Source organism: Elaeis guineensis, chromosome 8 (genome assembly GCF_000442705.2).
Source record: "Elaeis guineensis isolate ETL-2024a chromosome 8, EG11, whole genome shotgun sequence".
In the NCBI taxonomy this organism is placed as follows: Eukaryota; Viridiplantae; Streptophyta; class Magnoliopsida; order Arecales; family Arecaceae; genus Elaeis; species Elaeis guineensis.
The window spans coordinates 14,699,499-14,724,455 of record NC_026000.2 but is presented as its reverse complement, the minus strand read 5'-3'; the positions used below and the strand labels follow the sequence as shown (position 1 = coordinate 14,724,455).

The 24,957-nt window shown below is 36.0% G+C and overlaps 1 protein-coding gene and 1 pseudogene across 1 annotated transcript; both read right to left on the bottom strand.

Annotated features, from left to right (window-relative positions):
* Positions 1–349: 349 nt before the first annotated feature.
* On the bottom strand, positions 350–11,829 carry LOC105050215 (thioredoxin-like protein Clot). Its single transcript, XM_010930147.4, has 2 exons — positions 11,455–11,829; positions 350–901 (listed from the first exon to the last, which is right to left on the bottom strand). The coding sequence occupies exons 1-2, from the start codon at positions 11,693–11,695 to the stop codon at positions 648–650; spliced, it is 495 nt and encodes a 164-aa protein (XP_010928449.1). The 5' UTR covers positions 11,696–11,829; the 3' UTR covers positions 350–647.
* Positions 11,830–14,442: 2,613 nt separating this feature from the next.
* On the bottom strand, positions 14,443–24,613 carry LOC105050214 (outer envelope pore protein 16-3, chloroplastic/mitochondrial-like; annotated as a pseudogene).
* Positions 24,614–24,957: the final 344 nt, after the last annotated feature.

Here is a 24,957-nt window from a genome sequence, read left to right as displayed (position 1 = left end):
AGTTATGGATCTTAAAAAGATATTTTAGAAAAGAAAAAAATATTACTATTTTTTATATCACGAAAAATGCCAAAACCAACCTTCTTCATAGATTTCTACTTCCCATGAAATGTGAAAAATAATTTTTCATGAAAAATATTTTTTTCATTTTCTCTTCTCTTAAAACTCCCCCCCCCTCCCCCACTTCCTGTCAACCAAACGAGTCCTAAAAAAATCATGTGACTTACCATGCAAGGCCATAATTCTCGTTCAAATGCCTTGAACCAGACAATGATCACTACTAACGAACAACGGACCACATAAGTACCAAGTCTACTTGGAGTCTTCCCAGAAACACATCCGAGTAAAATTCTTGATAACAGATTTCCTATTAATCTGAAAAACCTCAAGAATCCAAAGGTACAAAACATAAAAATTTCTTGCATTCTAACTTGTTAAGCTTATTGTCTACCATCACAACTGCAAGCTGGGAAACATTATTCTTCATAGCTTTTGCATTAATTGGAAAAACCTTGAGAATCAAAGGTACATAACATAAAGTTTCTTGCATGCTAACTTGTGAAGTTTGTTGTCTACCATCACAACTTCAAGGTGTGAAATATTATTCTTCAGAACAGAACGAAAATAGTCATTGCTAGAGAATAAGATCAATTGCTAGCTAGAAGGGCATCAATTTTGTTTCCAACATGAGCCTCATAGTCTTCCAGGCGTCCAATGATAGCTTCATTCTCCCATCGAATGAGTGTTGGAATCCCTGTGAGCTTGAATCTTGGGTCAACTCTCCATGGATGGCTAGGATTTCTCCATGTAGGTTTATCTCCAACATATCCTCTCAGGAGTGCTACATCGTTTTGTGATGCTTCCAGTTTTTGATAAATTACAGGCTCTGCCACATTGCAATCTGCAATATTAACAGAGAGATTATCATTTTCGTGGACAAAGTTTTCATTCTTTCAGTTATGAAAACAGGAATATCTGATCCAATATTACAGTAAGGATGTAATGGTCCTGCTCCTATATTACATGCATACAGAGTAAGACATAGTTGTAGTGGCACCATTTTGAGATCTCAAAAACAACAAATATTGCTGAGCTATCAGAGTTTCAGATCTGACGACAGATGTGCAAGCAAACTGTGCCCTCTTCAAATATATCTCATAGAGTTAAGGTTAGGGAGTCCTTATGGTCATGCACATGAACAAATCACAATGCATCAAGTGCAATAGATGGTAAAAAAAAAGAAGTGTTAAGCACACTGATCTACTCTTCTACTCTTTCTGTTTGGTAGTGACATAACAGTATAACACAAGAAGTTTAGAAGGCCACCAGAGTTTGCTGGCCATGATACTTCTCCTAGATGCTACACTCCTCAAGGGCCCACTTTGCAAACATTCCATGTCAGATAGGGCAACTAAAAAATTCACTAGATAAGAAGCAAATTTAGTGACAATAATTTGTCTCAAATGCAAAAAAGCATTCGAGGTACTGTTTCATTTTGCCCATTGAAAGCAATTTTTTGAAAGAAATATTAAGTGTATGAGAACGTAGTCATGACCTACGCTCATGAATCAAAGCATCAAATATCAGCAACTCAGATGATTTCAAATTACGATAGCAGTGATGAATAGTGATGCTTTGGTAGCAGAGCTAATATCCTCTTTCCTCTTCATGTCCAATGCCCACTGAAAGTGTTATCAAGCAGGCATTTACAGCATTTAGAAATTCAAGCCCAATTAAAGCTCACTATATCTGTTTATAAGCTCTTGTAGATGAATCTAAAGTAGCGATACATGTCAATAACTGCAAATTTTCTCAATAAATAGTCCTAAGAAATGCACAAGATCTGGTTGATTTCAAATTATCCTCTCTTTCCCTCTCTTATGCACTATTGTGGAAAATCATGATAAAGGTGACTACTATTAAATCTTCCTATTTTACCATGCATCCACCTCTTCAAAATTCTAGACAATCCATCATATGTGGCTAGGCCCTTGTTCTCTAAAACTTAGCAAAATCACTTTACACTATAATCTTGAAGGTATGGGGTGTTTGCATAACATCCATGGAGTAGAGGCAACCCTCTATTTTATCTAGATTGCCTAAATAACAGATCCAACTACAAGGCTGTTACAAAACAACTAATCTATGGCTGTCAATTTGATCTAAACTTAATTTTTATTTCATCCTTATCAAAAAGGGCTTTTATTTCATTCTTATCAAAAAGGACTAGTCTTAGGGATTTTGGCTCCTTCCCAATAAAAGTCATAGGCAAAGATCTTCAACAGTGAAGAAGCTGCAAGGCATCAGATAGAGAGCGACAGAGAAAGTGGTCAACAACCTAAATTAATGTTCCCACCAAAGCAATGGTAACCCAAAACCACCACTTAGATAGGCCTCCAACTGGCTTTCGTGATGCCAAAAGCGGTTACTTACAACTAAGGGGAAGAGAGGAGAGGGGCTATTATTGATGGCTTAATGAGAGAGAAGTGATTAGAGAGATTGAAATGGTAGAGAGTTAATTTGGGGCTGAGAGAGAATGAACTTCAGATGGGTCTGAGGCCTTTTATGTTGGAGCAAGTGAATTGTGATCGACCTGCAGTGGAACCATTGACCTGCCACCTAGCCTAGAATGCTGTTCAAGCCGGTTCAGTAGATTTAAAAAAACTAACACTGCTGGTACTTCATATCAAGAAACTCAAGAGCCTGTTTGGCATCCTTGCTGTTTTTGTGTTTTTATTTCTTTACAAATTAGTTAAATACCATATGGAGATTAGTAATGAAGATAGCCATTGCACAAAACTTCTGCTATTCCTTGCTTTTAATTTTCACTCTTTTCTAAAAGCAAATCTTTGCTACCAAAGCTAGAAACCATTTACAAACAATTTCAAAAAACAAAAGGGCCTCACATCATGTTGTTCAATCTAGTTCATTTTCTTCTAGGTTTTCTGAAAACAAAAAACAGGAAACAAAAGCTACACTAAATTGGCCCCAAATTTATGTCCCATTATATGAAATAAAGAAGGAAAAGTATCACACTTCGTGAGAAGCATTGACAATTTAAGGTAATATATTTTTTTTACTTGGAATGGTTAAGAAATAAAGTAGTATCATTCATACTAAAGCATTCATTAATAAGAGATGAGAAAGGAGCATGTGCTTGTGCCTCATGCCAAACTTTTGTCAAATACAAACAACACGCGCTATTTGATAGGTGCCAAAGTACCATAATGAAAATTTGGAAAACTGAAGTGTGTAGGTAAAACTACTCCACTCAACTTTGATCCATTATTACCATAGTAATTTAAGAACATTTTAAAAAATATTGAGATTCTATTCTTTACGATAGTCATTGTCATCTATTAGAATTACGGGCACTAGAATAATGAGACTACCATAAAGCATCCCTCCATCAATAAACATGTTTGGCTGCCTCATCAAACAATTTAATAATAAGATCAATAGTAGCATAACTTAAAAATATGTAATGCTGAAACTACTGAGAGTGTATTCCATCAACTACCAAATGTTAAGCATCATGCCATCATCATTATCATTTCATGATTTCCATAACTCATCATGTCCATATGACAGATGATCATCATAATCCAGATGAAAGCAAAAAAAGCATTTCAAATATGGCACAGTATCAATTAGATTGTGTTTTTTTAAGGTAAAAAAGAAAAGCAGCTTTTCATGTCAATTTGGAATCTAAATGGGGCCTGATGAACAATACCGGTGTTATTATTTATACCTTGACTTTTATGTATGAATGGATCGGGGTCTGCCAAACCCCCTATCTCTTCTCAATGGATTTCTCAAAAGGAAAGGGAGGAACCATGCATTCTGCCAATGATAACAAAATGGTCACTCTAAACTAATGCGCAGAAATTTAATATACTCATGGGTCCAAACCAATCCTCTCACTTATGTCCAGCTAACCCAACAACTTGCTCTCAAAAACTCTTTAACCGACATTCCATCAAAGACTATAATCAAAGTCCATCATTAACTGGTAAAAGACTTGGTGGCTGAATACACTTAAAATTTTTACAAGACACACCATTTCTTGCTCACAACTAGGAAATTTGAAGATGGTATTTGAGAGTGGCAAGTGATGTGAGTAGTAATTCAAAGCTTTAATAAAGGTTCTTTAGAAAAGAAATGACAAAATGGTAATTGATAATCCCATCTTCCTGATGGAAAATAAGTCAAAAAGTTTCTTAGCTTCAGCTAGACATTTTTAGCAGATATTTCCTTAGATTATTCTAGAATTTCTCAGTCAAATTTCAGGTTATCCTAAGGGCCCGTTCTTTTGTAGGTAAAAGATTTACCCATGAAACTATATTTTTCTGGGTAAGTATTTCCCAGGTAACATTTAGACAGGAAAATAACTTACCTATGTTCTTTTATACATGGGAAAGTGGCTTTGAAATCTGTTACCCATGTTCTTTTGCATTATTACTTTCCCGGGTAAGTTGCTAAACTTTATCCATATTTCCCATAATACCCTTTATGCTTCTTGGGTCAAATTTGATGATTTATTTATAAAGCTTAATTTTTTTTGTACCAAACTAAGTAATTTTTTTTGTACCAAACTAAGCTTTTAGTCTATACCAAATTATCCTAACATAATAAAATTATCAATTTCTAATAAAGATATATTTTATTAGTCTGAGTTATTAGGCATTAACAATAGAGGCATCGAAAACGAGAAAAAGGATATTTTAGGAATAAAATTAAGAGATCACTTTACCGGTTGATGGGAAAATCATTTAGCCATCTCCTGGATGGGTAAAATTTTTCTCCTATTTCATGGGTAAATGCCACCCATGGAAAATAATTTACCCATCTTGAAATCTGTGAGAACATGGGTAAGTTGGTCAATAGGAAAGTTGACCAACTTTCCCATGATATTTACCCACAAAAGAACGAGCCCTAAGAGTCATTTAGTCTTTCCAGAGTCTGTTTTTATTAGGTTGCATTTACTAGTTAAGAGTCTAGTTCCAAGGTCATTTATTAGTCAAAAGTCTGGTCCAAGAGTCTAGTTCTAAGGTCATTTATTAGTCAAAAATCTGGTCCAAGGGGCCAGTTCCAAGGTCATTTATTAATCAAAAGTCCGGTCCAAGGGTCTGTAACCATCCTGAAACTTCTAAAAGTCTATATAAGGTCCATTGTATGCATTTTTGGATCAGTGAAAAAAAAAAAATTTACAGGGTCTGAGATTATCCGGTGCTTTTCCAGAGTTGTTTATTAAGTTTTCTGGATTTGATCTTATCTGGGTCTATGCAAGAAGGTGGACTCCTCCCACACTTCATTCCCTTTCAAATTCTCACCCATTTCCTCTTTATTTTCTGCTAATTAAATTCCGGGGCTGCATCAGTTTGGTATTAGAGCAAGGTTGCTGTCAGTAATTGAGCCCTAATGGCCACTAGAAGTGGAACGGAATACCCCGGGAGGTTCATGGATCGCCAAAGAGATGATTTACTTTTACAAATTGCTCCACAACTCCAAGATCTCTCTGCTCGTGTGACTAACCTAGAGATAGAAAGGGCAGCAGCTCTAGAAAACCCAAGACCTGAGGCTGAAAATGAAACTCATGAAGATGGTCAAGAGGTAGAAGCCGGTGATGCAGGTGCACCAAGAAGAATGGTGCAACAACATCCATCCCAACAAAATCAACCTCAGCCTGTTGTTGAGAGGGGGTTGGTCGGGAACTATTGACAGATATTCCAACAACATGAGGCTTATGATGATATTACCAAGAAGGTTAATATTGATGTTTTGTATTGTTCTGGGAAGCTTGACCCTCATCTCTTCACTGATTGGATAACAGCAATGGAAGACTACTTTGATTGGTATGAGAGGTCTGAAGATCAAAAGATCAGATTTGCAAAAATGAAACTAAAGGGGCAAGCACGTATGTGGTGGCGAAGCATTGAGGAGCAGCTCAACAGACTTGGGCAGCCTCCTATAATTCATTGGGAGGAAATGAAGCTCAAGTTACAAGAGAAGCATCTTCCTCTTGATTATGAGGACTCAATTTATGAAGAATTATTGCAGTTATGGCAAGGAGCAATGACAATTGAAGAATACACGGAGAAGTTCAACGACTTAACCATTCGGTGCCATGTTGATAAAGATGACCGTCAACTTTTATCTCGATATAAGATGGGGTTATGTGCTGAAATTAAGCAGGAGCTAACGACGGTGCGCTTCTTTAGTGTTGATGAAGCTCATCAAATGGTTTTGAAAATTGAAGAACAGTTAAGGCAGACACACACCAAAAGGTCTGTATCTCAATTAGAAGACCTTGCTGCCAAGAAGCCTAATCCAAGAACTCAACAAGCTGCAGTTAAAGCAAATTTTAGCAAAAGTCTTCCTGGAACTTCAGATTTTGCAGGAAGAATTGCTGCAGAAACTTCCAGCAAACAGGGGAGACAAATTGAGTGTTATAAACGTGGAGGAAAGGGCCATTCTGCAAAATTGTGTCCAAGCAAGAATCTAACTTTTTTTTGAGAGAAAGAGGCTGCTGATATTCAAGAAGAAAATGACACAGTGCAAGCCCTTGAAGAAGAAGAAGATGACATTGATGAAGCTGTAGGAGTAAAACAAGCGTCAATGGTGATGCGTGACTCTAAACAGCACCAAAACAAGGACGTGAAGACCATTGGCTTCGCACCAATATATTTCACACCAATGTTGAACATGGCGATCAAGTTGTGAAGCTCATCGTTGATGGAGGTAGCTGTGCAATTGTTGTTTCACAAGAACTTATTGACAAACTCAAGCTAAAGCCCCGACAACACCCGGAACCCTACAAAGTTGCTTGGATCAATGACACTTCTCTTCCAGTTACAAAGCAATGTTTGGTAACATTTTCAATTGGAGATCAATATAAAGAAACAGTATGGTGTGATGTCATTCCGATGCAGGTTGCTTATATTCCGTTAGGAAGGCCATGGCAATATGATAGGAAAGTGCTACATGATGGGGAAGCGAATACTTACACCTTCTCATACTGAGGCAGAAAGATCAGGTTGATGCCCATGAAAGATGAAGAGTCCAAGGTGAAGCAATCAGTTGAAAAGAAAGAACCAAAGGTGTTATCCATGAAGGGGTTCATAGGAGAGAGCAAGAAGGAAGGTCTTACTTATGCGTTGGTTGCAATGGAAAAACAGGAGAGCAATCAGCATCAACTACCTAATTCAGATTCTGATATCTAGCAAATATTATCAAAATTCGTTGACTTAAATTTCCAAGGAGTTGCCAAAAGGACTTCTCCTGATGCGTGAAATTCAACATGAAGAATTAAGAAGGCAAGCTGAAGATCTTCTAAAGGTTTCATCAGAGAAAGCCTCAGCCCCTATGTTGTTTCAGCATTATTGATGCTCAAGAAAGATGGATCTTGGAGGATGTGCATCGATAGTCGAGTCACAAATAAAATAACTATCAAGTATCAATTTTTCATACCTAGACTTGATGATATGCTCAATTTAATGGCTGGAGCTAAGGTATTTTCAAAAATTGACCTCACGAGTGGGTATCATCAAATCAGAATTCGTCCAGGTGACGAATGGAAAATGGATTTTAAGACAAAAGACGGTCTCTACAAATGGCTGGTGATGCCATTTAGCCTTACCAATGCACCAAGCACGTTCATGAGGGTAATGGCGCATCTCCTACGGCCCTATATTGGGAGATTTGTGGTGGTATACTTCAATGATATACTGATTTACAGCAGCAATAGAGTGCGGCACTTGACTTACCTCAAAAGGTTTTTGATGACTTTACGGGTGGAGAAGTTCTATATCAATTTGAAGAAGCGTGCATTCTTAACTGATTGTATCAGTTTCTTGGGATTTATTATTTCTTTTGAAGGCATTAAGGCTGATCTTGAAAACATGAACGCTATTCTTGATTGGCCAACACCAACCAGCTTAAGTGAACTAAGAAGCTTCCATGGATTAGCTACTTTTAATCGGCGTTTTATTCGCAATTTTAGTTCCATCATCGCACCAATTACCGAATGCCTCAAAAAAGAAAATTTTGTGTGGATGAGGGCAACTGATCAGGATTTTCAAGAAATAAAGATGAAGATGATAGAAACACCTATCTTAAAAATTACAGATTTTGATAAGGTGTTTGAGCTCGCTTGTGATGCATCACATGTAGGCATTGGTGTAGTTCTTAGCCAACAAGGGCATCCTGTTGCTTATTATAGTGAGAAACTCAATGAAGCAAAGAAGAAATACTCAACTTATGACCTTGAGTTCTATGCTATAGTCCAAGCTGTCAAGCACTGGAAGCATTATTTATCTTATAAGGAATTCATCTTATATTCCGACCACAAGGCATTGAAGTATCTTATTTCCCAGAGACACCTAAGCTCCAAGCATACTAGGTGGAGTGCTTATTTGCAACAATTTTCCTATGTGATCAGACATTGTTCAGGTGCTGAAAACAAGGCAGCAGATGCTCTCAGTCGGCAGGCAATCTTGGTGGCTGTCATGTCTATCAAAGTGGCTGGTTTTGAAGAGTTAAAAAATGAGAATGCAAGTGATCCCTTTTTTGGAACAATTTATATAGATTTACAGGAAAACGTGGCTGCTACTCATCCTCATTTCAGTTTGACGAATGGCTATCTTTTCTATGGTAACCAATTATGCTTGCCAAATCCTTCAATTCATGATTTTGTCATTTGGGAGTTATATTTTAGGACTAGCTGGACACTGGACGTGACACAACAACATCCTTGATGGAGGATAGATTCTATTGGCTGCGGCTAAGGCATGATGTTGAAAAGATTATTTGGCAATGTTGTGTTTATCAAGTTTCAAAGGATGACGAGCAGAATTCAGGGCTGTACACACCTCTTCCAATGCCTCAAGTACCATGGGAAGATTTGTCTATGGATTTTGTTTTAGGGCTTTCCTAAAACACCTAGAGGATATGACCCAATCTTTATCGTGATGGATAGATTTTAAAAAATGGCCTATTTTATTCCCTATTGAAAACATCCGATGCATCAAAACTTGCCCAAATTTTCTTCCACGAAGTAGTGAGGTTACATGGTCTTCCTAAGACCATAGTTTTTGATAGAGATGTTAAATTTGTAAGCTACTTTTGGAAGACCCTATTGAAACTTATGGGTACACAGTTGAAGTTTTCTAGGGCCTACCATCCACAAACTGATGGTCAAATGGAGGTCATCAATAGTAGTTTGTGCAATCTTTTGCACTGCCTTATGGGCGAAAATGTGAAATCATGGGATCTGATGTTGCCAACAGCAGAATGTGCTTACAATAGTAGTGTAAATAGAAGTATGGGATGGTCTCTTTTCGAGATTGTCACAGGTTTAAAGCCATGGCAACCTGTCGTCGACCTTGTTCCATGACCTATTAAAGGCCAGACCAGTCAAGAAGCTAAGAAATTTGGTAAGCAAATCCATAAGATTCATGAAGAAGTGAGGAAGAAAATTGCTGCCAGTAATGAGCAATACAAGTCTGATGCAGACAAGCAAAAGAGATTTGTAGATTTTCAAGTAGGAGATAAGGCCCTTTCAAAGTGCTCAAGCGACTTGGAGCAAATGCTTATTTACTTGAATTGCTCGAGGAGCTTAGTATCAGCCCAATTTTTAATATTGAGGATCTTAGTCCTTATTATGGCGATAATGAGGAAGCTCCATCAGTCATACCAACTCCAAGATTTCTAGAGGTACCAAAGAACATGGATGTCATTGAAGATGTTCTTGATGAACATATTGTCTCCACCAGAAATGGGAGATCCAAGAAGTTTCTTGTCAAATGGAAAGGAAAGTCAATTTCTGAGAGTACTTGGATTACTGCTTCAGATTTTCAGCGCTGCGACCCAGAACTTTTTGATTGATATCAAGCTTTTCACTCGTTGGAGATGAGTTCTTTCCAAGAAGGGGGGACTGATGGAAAATAAGTCAGATAATTTCTCAGATTCAGCTAGATATTTTTAGCAGATATTTCCTTGGATTATTCTAGAATTTCTCAGTCAAATTTCAGGTTATTCTAAGAGTCATTTAGTCTTTCCAGAGTCTATTTTTATTAGGCTGCATTTACTATTTAAGAGTCTAGTTCCAAGGTGGTCCAAGGGTCTAGTTCCAAGATCAATTATTAGTCAAAAGTCTGGTCCAAGGTTCTGTAACTATCTTGAAACTTCTAAGAGTCTATATATGGTTCATTGTATACATTTTCAGATCAGTGAAAAAAAAAAAAATTTACAGAGTCTGAGATCATCTAGTACTTGTCCAGAGTTGTTTACTAAGTTTTCTGGATTTGATCTTATCTAAGGTCTATCCAAAGAGGTGGACTCCTCCCACACTTCATCCCCTTTCAAATTCTCACCCATTTCCTCTTTATTTTCTGTTAATTAAATTCCAGGGCAGCATCACTTCCTTACCATGAAGCATGCAAAATCTCGTCACTATATTCCGTAGACCATAACTTATGTAAGCACCCAAATCTTCCAATAGGAAGAGTATAGAAATTCATGCACGTTAAACTGGTATCTCCATCTGAAAGTTATAAAATGACTCCAAGGAAAGTCACCCTAAGCTTCAAAACTCTAAAAACAAGTGCCGTTCTTCTTGAATGACATAGCCCTTGGGAGCCCAACTCTGAATTGTAGCTTACCAGAATTCTTCACTGATGGGCAGCAAATCATGCAGCCACTTCACACCTCTAAACAATTCTGCAACACTCCATCTTGCTCTAAAGCAACAACAAAATAGTGATTCAAGAAATGAAGCTTGTGGTTGTAGGGGTGCACTATAATCCGCTTACTCACAATCCCTCTATAATCAAAACCTTGAGGATTGACAATTGTCAACATTTATTGCACAAAAATTGTTAATAAAACTTATTTCTCATGCAACATTATATTCCTCACTGGATACAGAAATATGAATAACTCTCACACAAACAACTCATACTATTACTTTTCATTCTAAAATTTAAACCATATCTTTTTAGAAAACGAAAACCTAAAGTCATTTCGGGTATCAAAAGTTTACACGGACATATGACATGCCTCCCTTGAAATCATATAAAGAATCATAAAACGACAACTACTAGCCCGTGTTATATAATGTTCCAGCAAAATGTAACAAGGAAAGGCCTACCAAACAAAGGACGTTATATTATATCTACCATGACTAACCTTACGATTACGATTGTAACTTTTCTTAGAAACAAAAACAAATACCGAACGGGCAACTACCTATATTAAAAATAGCCATCAAACCACAAAAGGAGGAAAGGTAAAATACCGAACGAGCAAAGACAGGGCCAAATCTCAGATCAATTATCCCTTATCGATTATTTCCATTACGAAAAAACTCTCCTTTCTTGCGAAACAACAAAAAATCGAAGAAACATACTGAAATTGACGGACTTAAATGCATAGACAAAGGGGGAAAGAGAGTACCAGGGCACCATGTAAGGGAGGTGGAGGGGTCCTTGTTCGCTAAGAAGAGCAGAAATTTCAGTTGATTCTGGGAATTCTCCGATTGGAATCGCTCGAAAACTTCCTCAAATTCCGAGACGGTCGCATCGACGGTTTTCAGAGACATCGTTTTCTTCTCTGTTGTCCTTCTTCTCTCTCTCCCTGTCTCGCAACGAGAGACAACCGACGACCACCAGAAGATAAAAAGGAACCCGGCCACCATCCCATCGAATACGGGTTATTATTGTCGGACACGGGTTGTATCTTCCGTCCGAGCGAACGTTTCGTCTTCCTTCGCGCAACACTACCGTTGAATCATTCACTGGTCACTTTGAGAGATGTGCAGGCGGATGAATGAGTTTGGAGCGCTTTCAGAGCTGTGAGGTGCAGCTCGGAACATTTTAAAAACAATGCAGTTACAGTGGAGAAATGGACTTGCACCCAAATGATATTAACCCATTCCCTTGCGGAAACCAACGGTGAACACATGCTATGTGCTCGATAAAAAGGAGTGGATAGCCATGGTTTCATCTAATATGGATTTCTTTTTTTGTCTTATCATATGGATAAATAAACTTTTATTAATTGCTATATGAACTTTTCTCCCTCGAAAGAAGGACAATTGGATGGTGTAGATATATTTACTGGAAGATGAATAGTACCATCGATTGAGTGGCCTCCTATATTATGAGGTATTCTAAGGATATTTTATAAATTGATGTGAGGATGGCACCTATATTTTTTTCACGATATTTTATTTTTTAATTTTTTTGATTATATTTATACTAAATTTGTATAAGTATTTTATCTTATTTAAAAAAAATAATTAAATAGAGCGATAGATACAGCACGGACATAGACGATAAATATAAGGACTCCTAAATAGGCATTCAAGACCTTCCATATTAGAACAATTATAGTGTTCAACTATTCATGTGCATGCCTTAGGCACCTGCACAGTGATAAGAAAATATTAACCATTCAATATTATATCTAAGTGCTTTGCCCCCTGCCCCTCTCAAAAAAAAAGAAAAAAATTCACATCTTATGTATATTGGCAATTTAAAATTGTGATAGTTAATAATAGTCTAATCCACCTGCATGCTTGAAATTGCTAAAGTAAAAAGTGAGAGAAGATTGATTTGTAAATGAAGCTGTCCACATAAGCAGTCCATTTTTTTTTTATGCATGCTACATGGACTCTTCTATCTCAAAGCATTGAATGCACATATTCTATTCTTAATAAATAAAATTTAAGATCATTTATATCTGTTAACTGGTGTTATTAAGATTTTCAGTTATGAATATCAAGAATATGAATCGGTATGTTATTCATAATTTTTTTTTACAAAAATATTAAAATTTATTTATATTCATTAAATTTTTTTATAAAAATATTAAAAATTATTTATATCCATTAACTGATGTTATTAAAATCTTCATGAATATCAAGAATATAAATGGACATGTTATTAAATTTTTTTTATAAATATAATCAATTATATGAATATGATCTATAAACTCGCATGCAACGTGTGTGGGCTTAAAAACTAGTTATATTAGATTTGTATAAGTGCTTCATCTTATTTAAAAAAATAATTAAATAGAGTGATGAATATCTTACGGATATAGACGATAAATATAAGGACTCTCAAACGGGCGTTCAAGGCCTTCTGTATTATAACAGTTATAGCGTTCATATGCATGCCTTGGGCATCTGCACAGTGATAAGAAAATGCTAACCATTCAATATTATATCTAAGTACTTTACCCCCACCCCCCTCCAAAAAAAAAAACATTCGCATCTTATGAACATTGGCAATTTGAAATTGTGATAGTTAATAATAGTCTAATCCATCTGCATGCTTAAAATTGCTAGAAAGGAGCTACGCGCATACCAAGCGAGACCACCAGGCAACTACTGCTTCATTTCAATCGTTGGGAATAGGGAGCATACTTGGTTGGTATGTTGGTCACCACCGCGTCTCTTGCCATGCTTATAGCTGCCGTCAAGAGCAAGTCCAGTCCGGAAGTGTTTTGCCAACCTTCAATCTCTGGACCATGCGTCCTCCAGAAGCGGGAAATCAGATACATTCTCCTGGTGAAGAAGGCTTCTAATAAGCATACAATTTTAAACGGCAAGTTATATAGATTTTTCTGCTTTGAAAACAAGATCCCCATAATTGTCGGGAATGGGAAATCCATCCATACGTAGCATGATGACAAAGAAGTTTGCGACCAACTTCTCTCACATTTTAGTCGAACAACTCACAAGCATGGCTTCCCCCCAGAAAAGTTAGATGCCCTTGAGGAGACACTACCGTCAAATCTGATCATTTCCATTTTCCAATTAGCAGATGCACAATCTAATCTATAAGCTCTAATCATGCTGACCGCATAATGGTAAAATTGCTACGTCGTAGCCTGAAGGTCACAAGTCAAACATGGAATCATCTCCACACACGGGGATAAAGCTATAAAGACCCCACAATGACAGGTGCCTCATGCACCAGACCGCCTTCTTTTAATCATGCTCACCCAAACAATAGCAGGTAGATTAATCTCAAACTCTGCAATTTCCAATCAAACAAAACAGCCTATGTAACTTATCACTGTTTCCATGGACAGATGACTCGTGCATGGGTTAATAATTGATAAATTGGCTAGGCGAGCTAGACTATGGTTTGCATCACACGCTGGATGAAGATTTGTAGAGACATGGCAAACAACAGATACCAAAGGAACATGAGAACTCCTTTTACCTGCTCCAACTGTCATTTTGAACCTTAACCTGTCTATATGAACCTGATATGATAGTCATAGTGTTGGGTATTCATAGGTTACATATTGCATCGATTAGTTTTAAGCAAACAGATTCTGACTAACAAAAAATGCGGCGGCGTGGTCCACACGTCCACACTCTTTTGCAACCGTCACAAACAAACTGAATTATTTTACATGCTTTCATCATGATAATCAACCAAAAGAAAAACAAGATTTATTTCAAGATTTTGGCTCAAAATAGATTGCCAACAAAAATGTAGAGTTTTGGTAGGCTTAAGATGCTAATTTCATGAAACATATCCAAGGAGATCCTGAAGATCCATCCGGCTGAGGTCATTACAAGAGTCAGAGATCATCTTACAGGAAATTACGTTTAAATGGAAGGTCTTTTCTCAGTTGTGTACGGGTAGTACTCTTTACCGGTATCAATTCTTGTAGTCCGACCACCAATGTCCAGCACAGCAGAAGTGAAAGCCAGACAAGATCCTGCAGAGATGGCTGTTTGAATGCTCCTTCCTGTAGATTATAAAGTATCCACCAAAATTAAAAAACATAGAACATAATGAAGGCAAGAGAAGCTTCATTGGGTCCCATTACACGCCGAAAAAGAAGAAACTGGAATGGCAGAACCATGAAAATAATAAGATACAAAGGACTCAATGCATCATGAAAGAACAAAACTCTGCAAATGTAGAAAACTAACTCATTTGTACCCAAAAAGAATATGGAAAATAGACCAAGAAAATTCACTTCATGTTTAGAGCAGTTCCATTTCAGAATGGTTGCGAGTTCTCTGGTAAGCATCTCAGAAACTATTTTCCAGACCTTTAAAATAATGATGGACTCATTTGAGAATAACTAAAGATCGTTGCATTATAGAATCATGTACGCCCTATCATTCCAAGACAACTTGTGAAGTCTCAAATGCCACACCATTATTATTTCCATGACCACAAATAAATCAATATTAAGTGATCTATGTTCCTTTCTACTTTTACCTCAGTCAAAACCTTAGATATCATTAGCAGTCAAATTATTATCAGATACAATGCTAGATATGGCCTTTTATTTTTTATATTCTCAAAGCACCATTTCCTTGCTCTTGCACATAAACATTCACTTCTCTTTCCAACTCCTGCATTGTGCAACTATAATCAAATAAAAAATAGGTATCATTATTTTTGTAATATGAATTTCCACTAAGGGTAAAAACCAAAGAGAAAGTCTTGTATAAATCCATAAGCCACTGCAAAACCCAATCCAAAGTCCAAACATCTCAAGGAGACCATTCATCGGGTTTACACTCAGATAAATATTTATTTCTCAGCAACCAACAATGTTTTATTTCAAAATCTATTTTATTCAAGAAAAATATGCACATGCATGAATACAAGAATATATAGAGATGAGAAAAGTAATTGCTTTTATATATATATATATATATATATATATATATGATCATTACAGCTATTTAATTTGAAATTACAAAGACTGGATTTCATAGAGCTCTAGGCTCCCCTCGCCACCCCCCACATCCTTAGGGAAAAAAAAGATTACTAACTGTACCAAACTTAACCCTGACGACCCCAGGACTTCAGCTAGCCTTAGTGGCGGAGCTAGGAAATTAAGTTACGGGGGGCCAAAATAATACATATAGGATATAATTTAAAATTTTTTATTATTATAATTTAAAACTAAAATTGCAAACGATGTTCTTTTAAAGATACAAATTCATCAAGAATAAAATCTAAACTAAATGTCTCTACAATTTCTCTTTCAACATAAACGACCAAGCTATCAGCAAGAAATTCGTCCTCCATTTATTATGCAATCTAGTCTTCAAAAATTTCATTGTTGAAAAAGCACGTTTAGTAGTTGCAGTAGATACTGAAAGAATCAAAATAAGACGAATCAATCTATCAACAAGATAATAAATCCTCGACTTCATCGTCTCTGTTAAATATTGACACAATTCTCTAATAGATGACAATCTCTTGAAGTCTAGATCATTCGGAAAATCAATATGAAAATGTTGCAACTGATATCTGAAAGTGATCCTCTCATTCTCTGTGAAATCAAAAGGATAATACTTCTCTACAAGGGAACAAATAGCATCAATGTCAAAGGACCTCGAATCCAGACAGAGCTATGTTTCAAAAGCTCGATGACTCGCTCATTAAACCTTATAGATATCTCCTGCAGCTGAAAGTCTATAGCAGTATTAAAAATATCAACATGATAATAATGCTCCACAGTAATATTAGTTAGTCGGCGACCACTGCGACCTGCAACATGTGGAGCAATAAAATTCGAAACATCAATACTGTGATTTGTGCAAAACAATATAACATTTTCTAGAAAAGAATTCCATCCATCATCTCTAAACTGTTGAATCAACGATGTTGTAGTTGACACCATGTGCATTACATTAACAATATCTTGAGACTTTTGTTGTAAACTCTAACAAACAATATCAATGATGTCCATAATTTCTTTCGTCAGGTGCAAAATAAAAATGAACTCAAAGGAAGTGATCCTTTTGAGAGCTGCAACAGCATCTCCTTTTGTTTTGTAGTTAGATCCATCATTTTTAATACTTTCAAGAACTGAACAAGTTGCATTAAACAATCTAATAAGACTGTAAATAGAATCAAAATGAGAACTCCAACGAATATCACCTGATCATTTCAAAGTACCAAGTTGATTGGCACTTTTTTCTGTTTTGATTCCTCCATTATCATCATTATCAATAGCTAACATTTGTGCAATCTTAGTTTGTTGAGCGGCTAGTAACTCATCCTGTCGCTTATAAGAACCAGTCACAGCATTAACGGCAAAGGTTAAATTTAAAAAAAAATTATGAATAACAAACACCTCTCTAGCAGCTGTAACCAAAGCCAACTGTAATTGATGAGCCATGCAATATACATAATATGCATAAGGGCATTCATTGAGAAATAATGCCTGCAATCTCTTCCATTCACCTCGCATGTTACTAGCGACATCATAATCTTGACCACGTAGATTTTGGACATCAAGACCATGGTGAGAAAGAATAGCACAAATCGAAGAAAACAAAGTGCCTGCTGATGTATCTTTAACATAGACAAGATCTATGACACGTTCTTGTATGCAGCTTCTAATGTCAACAAAGTGAAGAACAATAGCCATTTGTTCTCTTTTGGATTCATCACTTGCTTCATTAACAATAATGCAAAATTTAGAATCTCCAACTTTTCGTATTTTCTTTCTCACATTGTTTGCCAAAATATGCAAGATCTCTTTTTGAATCATAGGGAATGTGTACTTTGCATATGATGGAGCATTTTCTAAGACAACAATTTTCACTTCATCATTATAAAATGCTGCAAATTCAATCAACTCAAAAAAAATTTCACGATTTTTTGAATTAACAGACTCATCATGAGCTCTAAAAGCCATCCCTTGAAATGCAAGCCAGCGAATGGCATTAATTGATGTTTTGACTCGAAGTCTATTCTTCTTCTTTTGTTCTTCTGATTGTCTCTCTGTTACCTTATCAATATGCCCAGGCTGGTTTAATAAAGTTGAGCAATGTCTTATAGCATTATTACACGGAGAACATTGATCTCATTCCATATGTTTGAGAAAAGCACAATTCTTTCCATATTTTACCTTTTTTTAATTTCTGAAATCAATAATTGTGAATGCATCATAACCACTTTGTACGCTTGGTTTCGCCGAAAAAAGATAACATGAAAGACAAAATGCAGCATCCTTTGCAAGAGAATATTCAAGCCAAAAAAATTTAGAATACCAAGAAACCTGAAAACGACGACAGTGCTTTTCTCCATAAAATGAAAAAATGGAAAGTTTGATTTGATAAGGTCCAGATGTCAAATAAGCCCTCTTATTTCATCTCGTTGATTAACTGGATAATCCCATATAGGTTTACGCAATCCCAGATCACGTTCTATACAAGAAAAACTAGGAGGATTTTCAACCATTGGAGACATAGGAGAAAGATCCTCAACCACCAGAGATATAGGGACCGAATGGACTTGCTCACTTGGATTGAAAGACTCATTATTATCTCCCTTTTGTTTTTTGTTTTGGCTAAACCCATCATTATCTCCTTGAAAACTACTTTCACCACTTTTCTTAAAGAAATCAAGTTTTTTTTTTTGCTTCCGATCACTTATGATTAAATTCCAAGCAAAGAATGACCTAAAACAATAGCAATTAACAAAAAAATTACGAAAAAAAATGAGCAACTCACTAATTTACTAATTAATCACATAAACTAAATTAAATGTTAGAGAACAAAATACAAATCACAAATACATCAATTCAATTCACAAATTCAAACTAAATTTAGCAAATTAAATTTTAAACTAAATTGAATGGAAAGAAGACAAACGACATAAATTATTTCAGAATTATTCAATTTTAAATCCTTAATTTAGGAGTTTTTTCCACTGAATTGTTGATATCTTCTTCGATCAATCGACGCAATGACATCTGACGATGGTGGAGGGCTAGTGGGATGCCGATGCTGGCTTCCGATGACTGTTGTGATGGGGGAAGAAAAGCCGAGGGGGTGCACTGGTGCAATGCGCGGCATGCAGGGGGGAGGGGAGGGCTTTGGACGAAACAGACGTCGTTTCATTTACCCTATTAAAAAATAAAAAAAGACTTCGCACTAGTGCAATGCGCAGCGGGGGTGGGGGTGGGGTGTGGTGTGGGATGGGGTTTGGACGAAACGAACGTCGTTTCGTTTACCCAATTAAAAAAATAAAAAAAGACTACACACAACGCGTGGTGCGAGGGCGAAGGGGGATGTGGGTGTGGGCCCTTGTGGGTGGATGGGACTTGGACGAAACAGATGAGACAAAATAAAAGTGATGACGTGGGCGCATCCGGGGGGGGTTGCCATGGCCCCCCGTGCCTCTACGTAGCTCCGCCAATGGCCAGCCTATTACCATGCAGACTATAAACTAATGCAATCAACTTAAAAATATGATAGAAAGACCAGAACTTATTATCAGCAGACATTAAGCTACCAAACTAGAAGTACATTATATATAAATGAACATGCACAACCATTGCCACAGGCTCCCACCACAAATTTATAGATGGAGAGAGAGAACCTTCTTAAACTGTCAAATCTAATTATATCAAAATATATAAAAAATATGAAATTAACTGATATAAAATCAACACAAAGGCTCCATGGATCATAGTGTGGTTATCAAAGTTTGAAAACACTTTATGACCAGTTCTTGACATGATTCAGTCCTGGAGGAATCAATCTTAAATTCCTATGCAATGCAACTTTAGACCAGAGACAGGCTGGCTATGAAATTGGAAAGGCCACTTAGAGGGTAAAGATTTAGAAATGCAAGTAGGTTAGATATGCCCCTGGGACAATACTTCTAATAAAATAAACATAACATGTTTTTTAGAAGCAGCATTTACGATTCTCCAGCTTATGTGGTCCTGCCCCTGGAAAAAAGAAACAGTATCACAATGGTATTGCTCAGCATCTTTTGTGTAGTGTTTTATCAAGAGCAAACGGTATGCAATCATAGCTTGGGTGCAGCTCTCCATGTACCTTTTCAAACGTTAGATATCACAATGATCTCCATCGCAGTTACTGTAGTACTTACAAATTTATATATCATCGAAACCAAGTAGTTTCAAAGCTTTTATATGGCCACACATTCTACAGCATCAAGCAGGGCCAGAAATTTGTATACCAGTTGTAAGGGTGGAGGAGAAAAATTAATTTAAAAAATATTAGTGATAAGAAAGATGTTAATGAGGCTAGATATTATATATTCCTGTGAATAAATGGGAAAATGAGGCCTAATGGATAAGAAAGGTATAAATAAAATTAGATATTCCAAATTTATTTGAGATTTTTTAAAAAAACAGACCATATTATGTATTCATGTAAATACACCAATGGGGAACCATGAAGCCTTGTGGAGTCAGAAAATCATTTTAAGAGAACTACATATGGAAATGAATCAAAGTAAAGATAGAGGGTGAAAGCATTAAGATAAAAAGGAAAAGATGGGAGAAATTGTTAAATAATTGCATGAAGTATATACTTTTCATCTCAAATGCCAGATCTGATATTGCAAACCTGGACTTCCATAGAAAATTGTTACAAAGTTCCCAAAATCACTCCTTAAAAATCCTAACATAATCAAACAAACAACAAACCAGGTCTTTTCTGAACAATTAAATCCAAAGTTTGCTATATATACTTTATTACATGGCTTCTCAACTAGCCAAAGGTTCAAGCCATCTATTGATCTATATGTAATTTAACTAATACACTATAAAGTCTAAATACACAGACTCCCTCATTTAATCATACCAGAAATATGAAGGAAATATAGAAAGTCCTAGTTTGTTACATTAACCAAGCTTTTCTGTTCAGAAGCTTCTTCAATATGCAATGTCAAGGCTAAGGGCTCCACAAAACAAAAGTAAACATGCCTGAGAAAAATATGTTCACTCTCCATAAATTTTTATTTCACATATTCCATACAAAAGTAAATCTTATAAATATCTTCCAAGGTTCAGTTTATTTTTTTGACTTAAAAATATTTTGCAGTAGCTATCCATGTGACTAAAATGAACTATATACAACCTGAGGAAAATTAAGAGGATTTCCTGACCGTAGAAGTAGACCTGTAAAAGGCATAAGAAGACATTAGCCTTGCTAAATGTGTCTTCCTCTTTTATTATGTTCAGACACAATCACATGCATATATAACATGTATACATATGTATGGATATTTATAGAATAGATATATGTGTACATAAGCATGCATATATATACATGTATGTATATAGATGCGTTAAAAATTGCACTGTTATAAGAGTGAAAAAATATACCAAGAAAAAATCAGGTTGTACTAAAAATTTTATAATAAACTAATTGTTGAATTAGTCACCTTAGAAAGCCCTCCCATTCACAAACTTAAAATGAACACCCAGGATCTCAGAAGCTCAGCAGTCCTCAACATTTGAGCTAAGACAATAATGATTTGCATTCTAACATAGTATATTATAAGTCATAACATAGACTCTACAAAATACAGTATCTCCTGAGGTGTTTTTAATCACCATGAATACTTACACAATACATTCACTGTGTATTCCTGAAAGCATGCCCAAAATAACTTCACCAAACATAAGACAAAATTTTCGTTCATGCACATGAAGTACCGAACAAAGAATGATAATCAGTTAGTTGCTTGTGTTTGGGTTATAGGCTAGGTTATTGCCTGGGTTCTCTCTGGGCTTGTTGATAACTATGATTGCTTGTGATAATGGCTCATGTTACATTTACAATTATTGCTTTTATGAAGCTATCTACAGAAAGTGCATTATACGCATTGTTAGCAATCTAATGGGAGTGCCTTGTTCACTCTGAAACACACACACATACACATGGGGGGGGGGGGAGAGAGAGAGGATAAACTTACTACAGGACATAACCATTCCACCACCCAAATAGCAATTACTCTCAAATCCTTGGTTTTACTCTCAAATCCTTGGTTTATAAACTCCATTTTTTATGAAAAGTTAAATCATTACACTAGTAATTCTTTCGTTCATTAATAAAATAAAGGCCATACAATATCTTCAAAAAATAATAGTGCCAATTCTATTTAACTTCCTTATTTGAACCTCCATTTTGACTTATAAATATGTTGCTTCCTAGGTGGAGAGCACAATACTTCAACCTCCTCCCTTTAATCATGTCTCTCCTCCACCCCCATGTCAACCTTGTAAAGATTAAGATGTTTCATAAAATCAAGTCTATCTACATATTGTCCTGTCATCATAGGGGCTCTTTTTCGGAAGACAATGTCTAAAATTTCTAAGCCAGCTTAAATGCAAAAATCTACATTTTCTCTAATAGTTTTCAAGGCAAACCACTCATTGCAAACAATTTCCTAGAAATAGTTTTATAGCATGCCAAACACAGTGATGAATCCTGAAAATCTATCAAAAATGGCATTTATAATCATTTTCCCTTTTTTAAAAAATGCATGCAAATTGTAAAATGCATTAGTGGAGAAAAATAAATATGCAAACGTAGATAGCCTTGTAGACAATTACCTAAGAATTTAACCACTTTGAGCTAAATATAATGCCTCCTTTACTAAAATAGTTACCTTGCATCTTTGATGTTTTCCTCATCGATGACATTTGATTTAATGTAAAGCACTTGCATTGTAGATGTATGAATATCGAATGTATGGTAAAATATAAAAGGAGGGGATTGAATCCACTAAAAAGTCGAAAATTATCCACCATAAATTAGAGTAGTTTGCCACATTAGAGAATAAGTGCAGGTAAACAAAGGGAAATGAGTGGCAAATGGCTGAGGAAAATAAATAAATTTAGGCCTCTTTGTTAATGCCTTTGACTTCAAAAACTCAAGAAGAAAAATGAACTAAGACTGAACAACATGTATGATGAAAACCTTTTTTTTTTTTTAATTGTCTATAAAATCTTTAGAGCTTTTGGAAGCAAAAATAAGAGCAAAAATAGAAGCAAGGAGTAGGTCCAGTAGGAGAAGTTGTCTCTTAATTCCCCTCTCCCTTTCTCCCTCTCTCTCAATCATACTATCAGGACCTTCCTCTCCCCTCGCCCCCCTCTCTCTCAGTGCTCTGCTGCCACCAATGATTTCACAGAAATGATACCTCCGATGTACACCTCCCCCCCCCTCCTTTTCCTTGGTGACTGTTTTTATTTCATAAGGACCATATGGTTTTTTATTATCCCAAGAAATACTTAGCAATATGTTAAACATGCATAATGTAACTTTCGATTGTTTCTTTAAGCACCAGCCATAAAGGTATCACTATATGCAATGAAGGCCACATAAGGCCATAATAAGAAAATAAGGTTAAATTTAAATGGAAAGATTTTGCTTGAGGGAAAGACTCAAGGAGTTCTAGGAAGGTTTGAAGAGGTTAGACATAGCCCTAGTTGTAGTCATCGATAGGAATGAATGGTGAAGGACTCCGTAGCACTAAACAGATAGGATACAAATAGTTATCTATAGTTATTGATTGTGGTTCTTAAGAAAACGAGAATTGTAAACATCAGTACACCTAAGTCTAAAGGGTGTTGAAACATAAAATGTTGTGGTATAGAAATTAGAGACACAGTGTACGCTAAGTATTTAAAACAATTCAAGCTTTGTGTGATAACAAATTAATACTTCGTGAATCTTCAAGAAATTTTCAAGAGGATGACAACTAATTTATTTGTACACCATTCATGAGAAAGGAAAAATATAAGTAAAGAACATGAATCTTAGATCCTCTTAAGCAAGCAATTACTACATCTACTTGTACATTAATCCTTTTGAGAGAAAAAATATTACATTGGCTATTGTTTGAAAACAAACTTGTCAACAAGATGGAAGTCTATGGTTCGAAACAGTGCAGTAGCATAGGTAAATGTCGTTGATACTTGATGGGTAAATGTGCATTTTTGGAAATACTTCTGATAGAGAACATAACTAACAACTAAGCAGAAAGAAGGTGGTGATGCAACAAAGAGATCAAGGATAAGGGAAGTGTTGCCAAAGTGGGTAAGGAAATGAAGATTCTCATGGTAAGACTAACATACATGTCACAATAGTTAGCTTCTGCATTTTCACAATTGCAATATCTTGAGTTAGAATTTAAATTGTTATTAGCAAATGGTTTCCATGCTTAAACAAATAAGTAAAAGATCAAAAGAAATATTGTCACCTATATATGAGTGTTTACCAGCCAACTCCTATTGTGCAGACATACAAACGATCGGACTATAAGCTAGTTATAGGTAGAAATCAATATGATGAGCACAATCAAAGAATATGAAATCACACATTATTATCACAAATCCCTCCTCAGGAACCACTTTCGAACAATTAAATTCCTACTTCTCTACAAGAAATGCAAGTTTAAAATTCATAATACAAGAAAATCAAAATGCTAATAACTATAATACCTTTAAACCCATAAACTGATGCTCCAGCAACAAAAGCACCGACCGCACCATTGATAAAATCCCTCTTAATCCTTTCCTTTTGCACCAACTGCTCTACACCAATGTAGAGCCCTCCAATGGCAGCAAAGGTAAGTCCGTAGTTACCGCACATCTTCAAGGTTCTAATTAACCCGGGCAGCGCTACATGCCTCTCTACACGGGGCACGTCATGCCAGGTTGCAACGACGGTGCCTCAGAGAAAACCGGCAGCTAAACCCGTCGTCGCTCCCTTGATCGTCTTCATGACCGGTGAATCCTCATCCTCCATGTTTTTAAAATCTGATTGATCCATTCTTTTCTTCTAGCCCCTGAATAGATAAATAAATCCTACGTTAGGATGAGCCATGTTAACTATATCAAATCGAGTCAAATAGTAATCGATAAAATTTCAAAATAAGGATCGATTAAGAGCAGACGAAAACCCTAGAATTCTAAGATCATGATTCCACTGCTACTAGAGATCAACTGGTTTCGAGCGAAAATTAGCAATATTAGTGCGGATTATTTAACAGTAGATCAAGAATGAAAGTGATCCGTGACATTATTTTCAGTCTAAATTAAAGAAAGAAACAAAATCAAATGGTAAAAACGGATCAAGAAAACAAAAACGAAGCCGTAACTTTAATTCAAAAAGGAATTACTCGTTCC